Source organism: Aplysia californica, unplaced genomic scaffold, assembly GCF_000002075.1.
Source record: "Aplysia californica isolate F4 #8 unplaced genomic scaffold, AplCal3.0 scaffold01034, whole genome shotgun sequence".
NCBI classification, from domain to species: Eukaryota; Metazoa; Mollusca; class Gastropoda; order Aplysiida; family Aplysiidae; genus Aplysia; species Aplysia californica.
In genome coordinates this window covers 6,289-22,059 of record NW_004798304.1, presented here as the reverse complement: position 1 = coordinate 22,059, position 15,771 = coordinate 6,289, and the positions used below count along the sequence as shown (strand labels likewise).

At 40.9% G+C, this 15,771-nt stretch overlaps 1 protein-coding gene across 1 annotated transcript in view; it reads left to right on the top strand.

Annotated features, from left to right (window-relative positions):
* Positions 1-12,509, top strand: part of LOC101857988 (conserved oligomeric Golgi complex subunit 8) — a gene marked incomplete in the record, with an annotated part of 17,925 nt that extends 5,416 nt beyond the window's left edge. The window contains 9 exon segments of the mRNA XM_013089748.2: positions 1,371-1,542; positions 2,697-2,858; positions 4,408-4,459; positions 5,127-5,290; positions 5,942-6,141; positions 7,464-7,545; positions 8,906-9,090; positions 9,909-10,077; positions 11,043-12,509. Coding sequence (XP_012945202.1) covers positions 1,371-1,542; positions 2,697-2,858; positions 4,408-4,459; positions 5,127-5,290; positions 5,942-6,141; positions 7,464-7,545; positions 8,906-9,090; positions 9,909-10,077; positions 11,043-11,651 — 1,795 coding nt within the window.
* Between the last annotated feature and the right edge of the window lie 3,262 nt (positions 12,510-15,771).

Sequence of the window (15,771 nt, the reverse complement as noted above, 5' to 3'; positions counted from 1 at the left end):
ATTTCTATTGCTTCTATTTTATTTTCACTGTCTTTAGTGATTGTCCAGCATTCACAGCCTTGTAGAAGGGTTGACCAAACATAGCTAGGTAATAATAAATAATAATGTGTGGCATCGTGGTGGAATAAGTTGCTAGTCAAAATAATGAAATTAAAGAAACTGTCGTTCTTCTGGCCGTCTGACAATTTTTTTTTTTTCCGACCGTTATGCTTTTTTTGGGCTCAACACCTTTAAGTTCTTTTTAAGAACACATTTCTGTGTGGATTTTGCTGATGAACTTTGATCATAGGCACACAAAATTTTAGTTTCCAGTTTCCAAGAACACTCAAGCTTTGGAAGTCACCAAACTTTGGCGGCCATTTTCTTGCTAATTTTACCTCTGTCACAAGGCGATCCACACCTTCAATGTCAATCGCAAATACTGTGACTTCTATTCAAGATGGATGGGTGAGGGGGGGGGGGGAGTTCACCTGAAGGGAGACACATGAACAAGCTTTTCATGTGTTTCAAGTGTTACATTATGAGTCTGTATGTATTTGTTTATATGTTTCGGATGTTACGTTGTCTGTCTGTATGTATTTGTTTGTTTATAATACGTAATACTTTCAGCTCTTACATTGTCTGTCTGTATGTGTTTGTGTGTTTATAATACGTAATACTTTCAGATGTTACGTTGTCTGTCTGTATGTATTTGTGTCTTTCAACCTTCGCATTATCTGTCTGTGTGTGAGCTGTTATATAATGTGTCTGTATGTATTTATGTGTTTCAGCTGACACATTTTTGTTCATATGTACCTGTGTGTTTATATGTTTCAGTTGGTACATTATGTCTTACCCCACTGGGTGGTGCCACTGACTGAAGTGTCTTTATGCCATTCCCAAAAGGGGGGACATATCTCGTTCAAGCATAGTAGAATTGTAAATGGGCTGATTCATGTCAGGCTCATAACTGTGCCTGATCTACAACAGGGAACTGCTGCTTTTTCTTTCCCGATCCTTACTATTGTCATTTTCCTCTACTTCTTTTGTATGTTTGTCACTCCCTTGTGACCTGCTATTTTGGGGTGCCTTGATAGTCGAAGCAGACCTTGTGCTGTTGAAGCTAGAGAGGTGAGCAATCTAAGTCTCATTCCCTGTAAAGACTTCTCTGTTGACACCCACCCCTTGGCGCTCATACGACCTTATGCAGTTGCGAGCGCTGTAAAACCCTCTGCTATAAAAAATTTTTAAAAAATAAAAAAAACATTATGTGTTTGTATGTATCTCTGTGTTTATATGTTTCAACAGTTACATTATGTATCTGGATGTGCCTGTGTGTTTATATATTTTGACAGTTACATTATGTGTCTCTATGTATCTGTGTGTTTCAGCCGTCGCATGAACAGCCTGACCCTGCAGCGACACACGCAGCTCCTGGAGGTGCTGGAGATGCCCCAGTTGATGGACACGTGCGTACGGAACGGCTACACGGAGGAGGCTCTGGAGCTCGGCGCACACGTCAAGCGGCTGGAGAAGAAGCACGGCAACGTCCCTGTCATAGCTGTGAGTGGGAGGGGCTTACAAGTGGAGGGTGGGTTGAGGTTTGCTGTGACTGGGAGGGTTCTTTTGGGTTTATGCTGTGAGTGGGAAGGGCTTATCAGATGTTTATGCTGCAAATTGGAGGGGCATATCAGGGGTTTATGCTATGAGCGGAAGGGGCTTATCAGGGGTTTATGTTATGAGTGGGAGGGGCTTATCAGGGGTTTATGTTATGAGTGGGAGGGGCTTATCAGGGGTTTATGTTATGAGTGGGAGGGGTTTATGTTATGAGTGGGAGGGGCTTATCAGTGGTTTATGTTTTGAGCGGAAGGGGTTTATCAGGGGTTTATGCTATGAGTGGGAGGGATTTATCAAGGGTTTATGCTGTAAATGGGAGGGGTTTTCATGGTTTTATACAATGAGTAGGAGGGGCTTATGAGGGTTTCATCAGTAGTCTAGTGGTTAGGCTTGCAGACTTGTAATCGTGAGGTTGCGAGTTTGGGGGTTCAAGCCTCAGGCCGGAAGTTGTGTCCTTGGGAAAGGCACTTTGCACAAACTTTCCTCACTTCACCCAGGTGTGAATGGGCACCTGGCAATAGATGGCGAAAGATCTTATCAGTATGTTTGTGTTTTAGCGCCTATAAATGGCATCTTGCACTGTGTGTTTCCCCTATGGATTCCCAATCCAACACACTCCTGGTTGTGCATGTTTCCAATGCTGTTTGTCACAGGTGGTGTCTGTAGTCTAGGGGTTAGGCTATCAGATTTTTATTTGTCAGATTGTGTGGGTTTGGTTGTTTGAGGTTAAATTCTGTCTAATATTTTGTCCTCTGGAGAAGCACTTCACAGGAATTTTCCCATTGACTGAATCCTGTTGGAGGTGGGTGTTAAATCTGGAGTTGCTGCCCTTAAATGACGCCCCTAAAGTGACCTTACAGTGTTTCAAGGGGCAATGTTGTAACATGTATTCCTATTTAGATTATCGTTATTATTATTATTATTACTATTATTATTATTACTATTATTATTATTATTATATAACACATCTCTGCATGACCTCCTCAAGCATGGTCGTTTGATTGTATGTTGGTTTTTTTGGATATTTGAGGAAAGAGATGTGTGATTTCAATTACAATTTGGACTTTTTTTTTTTTCCTTTGTTTGTTTGTTTGTGACAGAGCATCGTAGAAGAAGTGAAGGCCTCAACGCAGCTGCTGCTGACCCAACTGATACAACAGCTGCGCACAAATCTGCAGCTTCCCGCCTGTCTGCGCGTCATCGGATATCTCCGCCGGATGGACGTCTTCACAGAGGCCGAGCTGCGCATCACCTTCTTGCAGGTACTGATATCTTTGCTCTCTATATGTGTGTATGGGTTTTTATATGTGTTTGTGGGGGAGGGGGGGTTGTGTGTTTCTGTGTGTGTGTCGGTATGTGTGTATTATTATTATTATTCTTTTTTTTTTTTTTTTTGTAGGTTTTTTTTTAGGTAAGTATTTTATGGCACCCGCAACTGCATACGGCCATATGAGCGCGGGACGTATTAACCCTCTAAGCGCTAAGCCATTTTTACCATTACTTCCCTTCAGTGCTAGGTTTATTTTAGAAAAATGCTAATTTTCAACATGGCTGTAAAAAAAGCTCATGTCTTTCTTATTTATCATTTCTAATTACAGTGAGAAGGAAAAATGTGTCTTAAACAATGAACTACCCTTATGTCTGGTCAGATGTGTTTTTTAATGATGTTGTCGTTGGTATCAAAATCCTCATAATTTTTAGTCCAGCCTGCTTGGAGATCAGCAGTAATATCGATGTCCCCTTCTGGGCTTAACCTCGCTAGGTCTAGATCTAGATCTACGACACGATATCCCCATCATTCACACGTAGATCTATATCTTTTATTTAAGGACCTAATCCTTCTACCCCTTTATCACAGTGGTCTGATTCCAGAAAAATGTTGGGTAAATCTGAGTGTCTAAATCAGCTGACGAATCCGACATTTTGAAAACAGTAAACAATATCCCAGAAAATTGCCAATAAAAAACTCCCAACCGATCCCCGACTGGGAAATGCATGGCCAGTGGCACTAATAAACATTGCACTGGTGGACTGTAGTCACCAGCAGTTTAAAAAATGGCTATTATCATGTCAGCGGTATAGTTTCTACACTCATGTCAGATCACGACCCGTGGTCGCGATGCGCGCGGAAGGGAGGTATGAGTCATCGCGACCATGGTCGTGATGCGCTCGCAGAGGGTTAAACATTTTCAGTTGGTGAGAAATTTTGAATTTTGCCCAAGTGGAGGTCGAAGCCTACAATTCTTGATTTTAGACCACCAAGTGATCTTTAATGCGCTCAACTTGCGCACATGACCTCCGAGATTTTTCGCCCTTGTTGGAGAAGGCTAGGTGTAGAATTTCCTACCAGAAGATCAGAGATGTGGCTGAAAGACAGCAGTAAGGAGCCAAGGAGTAGCAATAGAAAGGCTGCAGAAAGAGGAGCCCAAAGGAGGGGGCTAATGAGGTGGGGGGGGGGGGCAGAAAGTGGAGACGAAAGCAGAGGACAAAACATTGCTTGAGAACAGGAAAGGAGGTGAAAGGAGACGATTTTAGAAAAGAAAATTTTTCCGGCGCTACCCGCGTTAGAACCCCGGACCTTTGAATGAAAGGCGAACACTTTAACCTCTAGGCCACAAGAGCCCCCTATTAATATCATTATTATTATTATTATTATTATTGTAACTGTTATAATAATTATTATTATTATTGTTTTTGTTATTATTATTATTATTATTAATAACTAATATTATTATTGTTATTATTTTACTTGTCTCTGAATAACCTTCACAAACATAGCCTTTTGAATGTGTGTCTGCTTGTTTGTTTCAGGCAAGAGATGCGTGGTTTCAAAGCATACTGGAGGCTATACCTTGGACTGATCGTGAGTGAGCTGGCATGTAGGAGGAGAGAGAGGAGAGAAAAAAAGATGAAGAGATTAAAAAAAGAAAGCTTGCTCGCAGTTTATGAGATATTTTTTTGTTAAAACTTATTTCACAACCGTGTAGTGACGGGTTTTTTTATTTAAATGTTCTCTTAGTAGTCTGTAAATCTATGTAATGTATGTGCGTGCCTTTGTGATGGAATCTGTATGGGTTTTTTTCAAGATACAGTCAAATTGTGGGTAGTTGGGAGGGGCTCTGGTGTGGTCTGCTCCTTCTTTGCTATCAAGCATCTATCCTCCTTATCTCTCCTCCTCCTTTTTTGTGTTTGTTACTTGCTCATAACACCTCTAATCTTCAGCACTTATATTACCTAATTGTGTTGAAAGTGTCGTAAAGTGCTTTTCTTAAGCAAAGTGTCAAATAATTGGAGAATGATGTATGAAAATGAAAAGGAGGCTTATTTAATGTAACTCACTGGACCTTGGCCCGTATGGAATCTCTCTCTCTCTTTTTCTCTCTCTTTCTCTCTCTCTCTCTCTCTCTCTCTCTCTCTCTCTCTCTCTCTCTCTCTCTCCCTCTTTCTCTCCCTCCCTCCCTCTATCTCTCTCTCTCTCACACACATATACACACACACTCACACTCGCTGTCTCCCCTCCTCGCCCACAGCCTACACACACATTAGCAAGACCATCGAGGCGAGCCGTGTGCACTTGTTTGACATCATGACCCAGTTCCGCGCCATCTTCTCTGACGAGGACCCGCTGGTCAGCTCCGGCCGGGCGGAACCGGTCACTCAGTCCCTCATCTTTCACAGCTGGGTTCTGCAGAAGGTCAGTATTTCTGAGAGGACGGTTCTGTGGATAGTTTTTGTGTAAAATTAGAAAAGTCGAACGCCCTTTGTAATATTGTAAGGGTATTTAACTCTTTGTCTCTGAGGGGGGAACCCACTATGCTGGGCCGTATTTTGGAACGAAATCTAAAAGTGACATATACGTCACTCAAATGGTCATTTAATCAAAACAAATGAACTTCTTGTGATAGTTCTTCATGTAGTGAATAAACCCCCTGTAAAATAATAGGTAGCATTTGTATAGCGCAAATCCCCACTTAACAGCAAGCTCTATGCGCTTCACAATCTATACTAAAAGAGAATTGTTTTCAGCAATTACCAAAAAGTAATTTAACGGGGAAGTCGTCGTAAAGGAATGTGCGCGGCACAGTGGCCCCAACCACGAGCAGCTGGGAGCAGCTTGCCGGAGGTAAGGAGTTAAAATGTATTCAGTATTGCCTTACAGCTCCACGAGAATCTCCTAAGCATACCTCACTTATTGCTGGTACTTTGTATTGCTATTTTTTTTAATTTGTGAAAAAATTGCTCATGTTATAGTCGAATAAATACGTTAGTTGACATGGCAGTTCGAGCATAACATATCTCTGTTAAAATTTGATACTTGTGTTATCAACAATATTTTCCTCTCCAGATTTCCCAGTTTTTGGCGACACTAGAGAATGACCTTGCCCAGGGAGCAGGAGGTCGTCTGGACTCTATCCTGGGTCAGTGTATGTACTTCGGTCTGTCCTTCAGCCGTGTCGGGGCCGACTTCCGTGGACTCCTGGCCCCCATCTTTGAGCGGGCGGCCATCAACTATTTTGCCTCGGCCTTGAAGGAAGCCAACAAAAAGTAAGAGAGGGCCTTCTATGTTTGGCTTTTGTTGTTTTTGTTGTCGTTGTCAGATATTTGTCTGTGGGGTGTGTGGCAGATGCTCTGGTTTTGTTTACTCCTTCTTTCTTATCAAACATCTATCTCCGGATCTCTCCTTCTTTCTTATCAAACATCTATCTCCGGATCTCTCCTTCTTTCTTATCAAACATCTATCTCCGGATCTCTCCTTCTTTCTTATCAAACATCTATGTCCGGATCTCTCCTTCTTTCTTATCAAACATCTATCTCCGGATCTCTCCTTCTTTCTTATCAAACATCTATCTCCGGATCTCTCCTTCTTTCTTATCAAACATCTATCTCCGGATCTCTCCTTCTTTCTTATCAAACATCTATCTCCGGATCTCTCCTTCTTTCTTATCAAACATCTATCTCCGGATCTCTCCTTCTTTCTTATCAAACATCTATCTCCGGATCTCTCCTTCTTTCTTATCAAACATCTATCTCCGGATCTCTCCTTCTTCTCCTTTGTTGTGTTTGTAACTTTCTTGTAACACCTCTAATCTTCGGCACTGACAGAACATAAACATGTGCAGAGCCGAAATGAGACATTAGACAAAAGATGATAGGCCTATCGACGACACATCAATGCCGTGGATGGTTGACGGGTGCTCTGGTGTGGTTTGCTCCTTCTTTTCTATGAAACATGTGTCGTCCTTATCTCCCCTCCTTATTTTTTTGTTTACATTACTCTCTTTTGACACCTCTAATCTTTGACACTTATATGATGTTATTGTGTTTCAAGTACCATTATTCCCCAGGGCAGTGTTACTGACTTAAGTGTGTTTAGGCCTTTCTCAAAGGGGGGACATTAACACGTTCTTATGCTCGGTAGAATTTTAAATGGGCTTATTCATCAATGTCATGCTCATAACTGTGCCTGAACTGCATACGGGGAACTGCTGCCTTTTCTTTCCTAACCCTTACTATCGTCATTTTTCCTCTACTTCTTTTGTATGTTTGTCACTCTCTTTGACCCGCTATTTCCGGGGTGCCTTGATAGTCGAAGCAGACTTAGTGCTGTTGAAGCTAGAGGGGTGAACAGAGTAGGCCTGATTCCCTATGTGGGTTTCTCTGTTGACATCCGCCCCTTCTGCGCCGTAAAAACTCTACTCAAACTAAACTAAAACAAGTGCCATAAAACTTACTAAAACTCACATACACACATACAGAAAAGTAACCCCCCCCCCCCCCCTCCTCATCCCCCAACTTTCTTTGTTTTTCCCCTGTTTATAAGACCTTTCATGTGACCTCTGACCCCTACTTCTGTGTCCCGTGTCCAGGTTTGAGGAGAACATGCAGTCGTACAACCTGCTGGGGCTGACCACAACGGGCGGGCTGCCGTTTGGCATGGGTGCCTCTCAGGTCAGGAATTGGAGAACAATTGTTACTATTTTACACCCCTATTGACACGATTGGGATCATGGAAAATGCAAAAATATTGCGAGTATAGGGAAACCATATAAATTACTGTATATCATAGCGTTTAGTGTTTACCTAAAATCCGTGGCCTCCAAGTCATCCTGTGTCTTGTTTATGAAATGTGAAAAACCAAGTAGGGGCCGATAAAGGGAATCAGAAACAAAATAGCTGCTCCTTGTTGTGCTGTTAATCTAGATTTAAGACTGCCAATGAAAAACACGTTTAAAAAAAAAATCTTTCTTTGCTTTGTTTTGAAGTGTGGTTATTAACACATTACACTCTAAGGGCCTAGACGGGAAGTCCATTCCACGATCCTAAGCAAGGGGAAGGAACCCACCTCACGTGAATACAAGCGTTTAATAAACACATTTTAAAAATACTAAACAAGTTCCAAAAATCCTGAAAAAATTAAAGTTAAAAAGAAAGATGAATGTAGTTTCGAAAAAATATAACTTTATGTATGCGCAAACTGTTGGAAATGTTCTAACTTTAGTTCAGTCGGGGTGTCCGACCCATTACTTTCACTCTCAGCCTCATGGTCGGGCCCTAGATCTAAATTCTAGATTTTCTACATCTGATCTATCTGAATCGCCCAAAACTCTTGCTACAACGTTTTCATCAAAATCTGAGTCATCTGATTTGTCATGTACTTGTTTTTACTCAAATCCATCGTTGTTTCCTTTTTCGAACTCAAGTGTGTCGCTTTTCAACGAGTCGAGATGCCTTGGAAGTGTCGGTAACGCGATCGCACTTCGATCGGCTCTAATACTAAAACTACTGGCCAGAAAAATTATGTTTCAGTATCAAGCGAAAGAAGAAACTTTTTGCAATAACTATGCAAATTAAAATCCCGGCCCCAGAGTCTCGTCAAGGCAAGACTCCATTTCTGAAGATGCTAGGTCGGCGCGGGCAGTTCCGGGCGAGTTAGGGTGGAGCACGTAAGGAAATTCCCGGGCGAGTTAGGGTGTAATGTTTTAAGGAAAAAAACTGATGAAGTAAGTGAGAAAAAGAGAGTGGGTTTGAAGAAAGAGACAATATTTGTCCTGTATACTTACTATAACGATGTATTATTTCTGATTTTAACATGTACAAATGTGGGTGGTTTGCGTATGCCCCGGTGTGATTTGCTCTTTCTTTCCTATCAAGCATCTATCACCCTGATTTCTCCTACTTAATTTTTGCATTTGTTATTTTCTTGTGACATCTCTAATCTTCATCACTTATGTGACCTTATTGTGTTGCAAGTGCCGTAAAACTCGAAGCAAAATGTATAAATTTCTCTTGGTAACCTTTGTGTCCTCAGAGCGGCCAGCTGTACCCCCCGACTGCCCTACTAGACTTCTACCCTCTGGCCGCCTACTGTAACCACGTGCTGGCTGCCTTCAACGACCTTCGCCTCTGCTCACCTCTGACCTTAGCCTGCCGGGTGGCCGAGGAGCTGCAGAGGTCATTGCTGGAGGTCAATCGAGTCATCCTAGCCTTTCACAGGTTTGTTGATGGGCGGAGAGAACTCGGCCCTATTGCGCCTATCTTATGAATCAGAACGTAAAACTTCTTATTGCTATCTTATGAATCAGAACGTAAAACTTCTAATTACTATCGTATGGATCAGAACATAAAACTTCTAATTACTATCTTATGAATCAGAACGTAAAACTTCTAATTACTATCTTATGAATCAGAACGTAAATCTTCTGATTACTATCGTATGGATCAAAACGTAAAACCTCAAATTACTATCGTATGGATCAGAACTTAAAGCCTCAAATTACTATCGTATAGATCAGAATGTAAAGTCTCAAATTACTATCATATGGGTCGGAACGTAAAGCTTCAAATTACTATCGTATCGATCAGAACATTAAACTTCAAATTTCTATCGTATGGATCAGGACTTAAAACTAATACTTTGTTATCTTATGGATCTGGAAGAAACAATTTTACTATTCTCGATCTTGTGGATTGGGAAATGAAATGATTATAATTTACAATCTTATCGATCAGGACGTAAAATGTTAACAATTATTATCTTATGGATCAAAAGGTTACTATTTACTATTAATGATAAAATGGGAGGAATGTAAAACTTAAAATTTACTATCTTATGGATCGGGATATAAAACATTTACAATTTACAACTTAATGGGTCAGAAAGCAAAACATTTTTACAATTTATGATCTAATGGATTTGTTGGATGAAAAACATTTACAATTCACTATCTAATTTATTCGTATGTAAAAACGTTTACATTCTTATAATGGATTGGGACATAAAAACATTTACGATCTTGTGGATGTTGTTGCAGAGCGGAGGAGACGACCTTCAACCCCAAAGAGCGCGACCAGTTTGAGCAGTTCTGTGCGGGCTACGCCGCGGATCTCCTGCCATACATGAACAAATGTCTCCAGGCCGTGTTCCCGCCCGCTCAGCTGGCCCAAGCGCTCGGCCTCTCCGTCTCCGAGATTAACAGGAAGGTGAGAGATGATGAGATGAGATCTTCTTCTTCTTCTTCTACTGCTTCTTTTTCTTTTTCTTCTCTTTTTTTGCGTTTTCCCTACTAGATCTCAGGGGTAGTCGGCTATTGGTCCTTTGTGATTAGATTGACCCGTTGTCTATGTGGAGCAATTTGTTTGTGTTGCAAATGGAACAAATTTATTTCCAAAATTTATAGACTACCCAAAGGGGAATTAAATCCCATGTACTCTTTTTAAGCATGTTTTTTATTTTTTAATGGTATAATTTCTTTGTCTGACCACAATCTGAAGTGATGAAATTGAGCTTTTTGAAGTGGTTTTTAAAGTGTTCACTGAAAGAAAGTATATTGTTTAATTTGGGTTGTTGTTCCTAATTGCTAATGAAAGGTAGAAGGAACTTATGTGTGGCATAGTGGTGAGATCAGGTGCCTGTCAAAATAAGGAAATCGAAGAAACTGACATTTTCCTCCTGGTAGGCAATTTTTATCGAATCTTTTCTTCTGGCTCGGCACCTTTTTTTGTCCTCGTATTAAGACATTTCTGGGTAAACTTTACTGAAAACCCTAAATCAATGACACATTAAATGTAAATTTGCAGTTTCTAAAGACTCTGAAGCTTTGGAAGTCACCAATTTTGCCAGCCGTTTTCTCGCTGATTTTACCTCTGATACCAGGCGACTCCCCACCTCATTTAATTGCAATGAGCCCGACTACTGTTGAAGATGTATGGATATTTTTTCATCAAAAGCAAGACATGCGAGCGCCGTAAAACCCTGTACTAAACAAAACTAAACTAAAAGCAAGACAAACGAATACGCTTTTAGATCATACCAATAATTCCCTTTGCCAAAAAATTGATGAGCCCCCGATTCCACCATGTTTTGACACGACATATGACATCACCAACTGTCCCCTTGTAGTCATCATGTACAATGTCTTACAGACTGCCATCTGTCTCCCCCACAGGTGTGTGTTGGCCAGGTAGACTTGAATGCCGTGCTGTCCAACATAGAACACCTGATGCCCACCCCTCCCCCTCCCCCCGAGCCTTCGACGGTGCAGGCACTGGCCAACGCCAATGACGAGCCCACCGAGCCCGTGACCTTCACTTTGGACTCTGCCGGTGCTGAGGAAGAGGAGGGGGAGGGAGAGGAGAAGAAAAAGGGTGAGGAGTTAGAGGAGAGAACATCGACGACGGGGGTGGCGACAGCTTCTGATGCTGACGCGGCTGCAGTTTCTGCCGGGGCTGTCTCGATGACCTCTGACGACAGCAAGGACAGCAGTGACATGACGACAGAGACATCGACTGAGAAGGCGCTGTCGACAACTTCTGCCATTGCAGGGGCGGGGCTTGACATTCCGTTGGCTGAGCCCCAACCCTCGTCCGTTGTGGCCGAGGAGGTGGAAGAAAAGGAAGACGGAGGTGGTTGGAACACTGAGCCGTTTGATCTTGATAACCTAGATAATTTGACTTTTGACCCATCAGGACCTTCTGTAGACCTTGACCTCCTACCCACACCTGCAGGGTCAGAGGTCAGCGGAGGGGCTGGCAAGAGTGACGCAAAACAAGATTAGGTGTAAATGTAGATTGACGTGCAATTGTCCCCCCTCCCCCTCCCTTCCTGCAGTGGATTGACAGTGGAAGTTTGGAGGGGGGGGGGAGTAAATAATCTCACTTTACTTAAGCAGGAGGGGGCAAGGACTAAAGGACATTATAAGGACATGAACATGGATTGGGTTCTTTAGATGTACGGAAACATTATATGATATTTTGACTTTGATGCATCAATGTCTCTATGTCCTCTTTCTTTCTTCCTTTGTCTTTCTTCTTCTTTTAAACCTAATAATCTGCCGTCAAAATTACCTGTTTGTGTCCAATGGAGCATTAAATTTCCGTCACGACAAAAAGAATAAGTCTCTAATTCTAAAACGTTCAGGGCTTCAGGCTAGAGAGATGCTTCACTCAAGCGGAAACAGCAATGACTCTTGTGATGGAAGTGATTGAAAGATGTGACTGTGGATACTCCCTAACTTACGGATGTCTAATGATGAATAACGTAAATGTGGAAACTGCAGAAGTACAGATACATGTGTTTTATTTTGAAGTTTGATACGCGATTGTGTTTGTCTTCTTTTTTCCTCCTCCTTTCTTTACTCTTCTATTTGGGCCAAGTGTTTGGCTTTCAAAATTGTCTGTTTTTGTCTTAAAGATTATTATTATACTCCCGTAAGGCAAAAGGTTACTAATACCGTCTTGGCTTCAAGCAATAGAGATGCTTCTGCCTGTGTGTTGAGGTGCTGCTCTTTGATCCTAATATTGTGGGTTTGAGTCCTGATTGTTAGGTGTTTGGCAGGTGCTCTGGTGTGGTTTGCTTCTTCTTTCCTATGAAACATCTACCGTCCTTATCTCCCCTTCTTCTTTTTTGTGTTTGTTACTCTCTTGTAACACCTCTAATCTTCTGGCGCTCATATGACCTTATGCAGTTGTGAGTGCGTAAAACTCTTACTAAAACTTAAACTAAAAGTGATGGTGTACTTTGTACTTATGTGTCTCTGTGGAATGTACTGTCTCTCTTGCTCTCTTTCTCTGGCTTGTGGGTGGTTGGTGGATGCTCTGGTGTAGTTTGCTCCTTCTTTCCTGTCAAGCTCCTATCATCCTTATTGGCTTATCTCTCCTCCTCCTTTTTTGTGTCAGTTGCAAGTGCTGTAAAACGCTTACTAAAACTAAGGGACCCTAAAACTAAACTCTCTGTGGCTTTTTAAAATTAATCCTCTCCGTTTGTATTTGTGACTGTATTTGCTGACGTGGTATATATGAAAATAGCTATGAATGGTAATAGTCGCTAACTGTGTGATTCATAAAATACTTCTTTCAAGGAAAACAGTGTGCAATTGTCAAGAGTGTCACAGAATGGATAAATATACACATTTTGAGACAAAGTTGTATTTCATATTTTTCATTCTGTAAACTTTCACTTTTTAACACACTAGCAATATTTTTCAGACAAAATTAAAACTAGACCAAGTTTTGAGCTTACATTTTGCTATTTGTTATTGTCGATATGAAAGACACGCTGAACGGTCTTTGTTTGAGTGAAGAGAAGCACGTCCACTCTGGAATGGTCGTTTAGCTCCGGGAAAAAGTAAGACAGACGGACAAACAAACAACAGAGGGAAAGTAAAGGAGCGAGACCCTCAAGTGGTGCCCTCCAACCACCCGCAAGTCAAGGTGTGGTTTTTTTTAATGAGAGTTGTTGTTGTTGTTATCGATCCAGTTTTTTATGAGAGAAGACAGTTGTTATCCGGCCGATATACTGCTATATTATCAGTGCATTTCACTATCCACGTATGAGCACTGAGATACTTTTGAGAAAATGTGAACAAACTATTATTAGTCTCGTTTTAGCCTCTTGATTTTTACAATTAATATTTAAGTTATCATGAATTTATTGATTAAATTGATGTAGAGTAAAATGTGAAAGCTTATTGCTAAGATTGTGCTTAGGTCAAACGCCTTAAGACCAGAGTTTTCAAACTTTGCTCCATACACGGATAGCAAACTGCAATGATGATATATACTGTCTGTGATTGTGATGTAATGGTTAGCTTCTTCTTCTATAGACACAGATGACCCAAGTTTGATTTCCACATGGGGAAGTTGGTGTATTGGGTGGCTCAGTTTGCTGGGATGCTTTCTCAGACCGGGCTGTTCCTGACAGGCTGAGTCGAAACAGCCTGCCTCCAAATTAACCTCAATTGTGTTGATAATGGCTTTAAACATTCACACTCATCCATAGCCAAATATATGTCATCTGCAAGGTGATATATTTGTATTTGAACATTTAGTGTTGTCAATATACAAGAGAGTGTAGTCCTGCTTGAAGAAAGTGATAAATCCTCATTGTACATTACTTTGTTATTTTTTATTGATCATGTTATCATATTTATTGTGTCAGCTGTTTCCATGGTTACGTTGACTGTGGGGTCCAATTTCTGCCATTAAAAAGGTATAAAAAATAAAGATATTCTTATGTTCTGTTTGTCAAATGGATGATTGTGAAAAAATCTTTTGTGTAATTCAAACTTATCATATTCAATGGTGATGATGTTTTGCTCACTTCAACCGGTCTGTGGTTTGCAGGTGCTCTGGTGTGGTCTGCTCCTTCTTTCCTATCAAAATTGTTCCTATTTCTCCTCCTTTTTGGGAGGGCTTGTTACTCTCTTGTAATACCTCTAATCTTCAGCACATACATGGCCTAATTGTGTTGCGAGTGCCGTAAAACTAAACTTTACTCGCACAAAAATTTATTCACAGAAGGTGGTGGGTGGGCACTTGTCACATTTGAACCTGTAAGGGTTTTCGAGACCATTTTTTCTTAGAAAAGATAAAAATTACCCTCAAATAAGATAATGGTCAAAATTGTTGAAGATGGCCTCCTCCCATTGTCAATGAGAAAAGCGCTTTGCTTAGATGAGTGGACATCTTGGACAGAGCTGTTGTAATATTTTTAAAAGACGGGAACGTATAGGAAGTGATTGTTTGTACAAGTGATTGTCTTGGACTGGTGACCGTTAGAGCTGGTCGGCCACATGTCAGTGTCTTTGGCTTCTGTAGAAAGTTGATACACTGTAATGTCCTGTGAAAACACAGCAGGCTTTCAAGTATTGTTGTCTCACTATGACTATGACATTTTCTGTGAATTCCAATTCGTTCGATGAAAGCCGTTTGGTTGTTCTAAACACAGGAAGCAACATTTTTCAGGAGAAAAAAAAATACTGCCTTTTAAACCAAAATATATACCGAGCCTTTTCTTGCTCTTTTCAAGATACAGAATGTGAATTTCAACAAAATATTTCTGGAGCACTTGCAACTGATACTACAATACTACAGATGAAGAAGCTGCAATTAAAAAAAAAAAATCAAATTTTTCGCTTGGTACATAATCTGAATAGCTGGTTACTGATATGCTCTTGCCTAAACTTAAAAGATTTTCCATTATTCAGGTCCAAATTTTTAGCCCAGGTTCATTACAAACTATGTTAATTAGTAAAATAGAAAGAAATCAAATCTGAGAATACCGTGACTTGTTAGAAATTTTTGGACCCAAAGGTTCACTTATAATTGACTTGCATGGACGTATAATTAAAAATATATCATCAGTCTGAGCGTCATTCCACAAGTGCCCAATTTTTTTTTTTTTAACTTTAGCAAGAGTTTTATTTAGAAATATTGTGAGGCGTCGGTGGTCTAGTGGTTAGGCTCTCAGACTCGCAATGCTCTGGGTTCGAATCCTGTCAGAGACCCCACATTTTGTCCTTGGGAAAGGCACTTTACACAAATTTTCCTCACTTCATCCAGGTGGGAATGGTTACCCGGCTACAGATAGCGAAAGATCTTGTCAGTTTGTTGGTGTTTGAGCGCTTTATCAGCTGCTTACCCTATATGCTTCCTGGGAAGCTGAGAATGTTTCTAAGTGTTCTATGGTCTGCTAGGGAAAGAATCCAGTGCAAAGCGCATAGAGTTTGCAGTCCAGCAGGGATGTGCGCTCTATACAAATGCTATTTATGTATTATTATTATATATAAGTGCCGAAGATTAGAGGTGTTACAAGAGAGTAACAAACACAAAAAAGGAGAGATTTGGACCATGGATTAGATGTTCCACTTGAAAGAAGGAGCAAACCACAACAGAGCA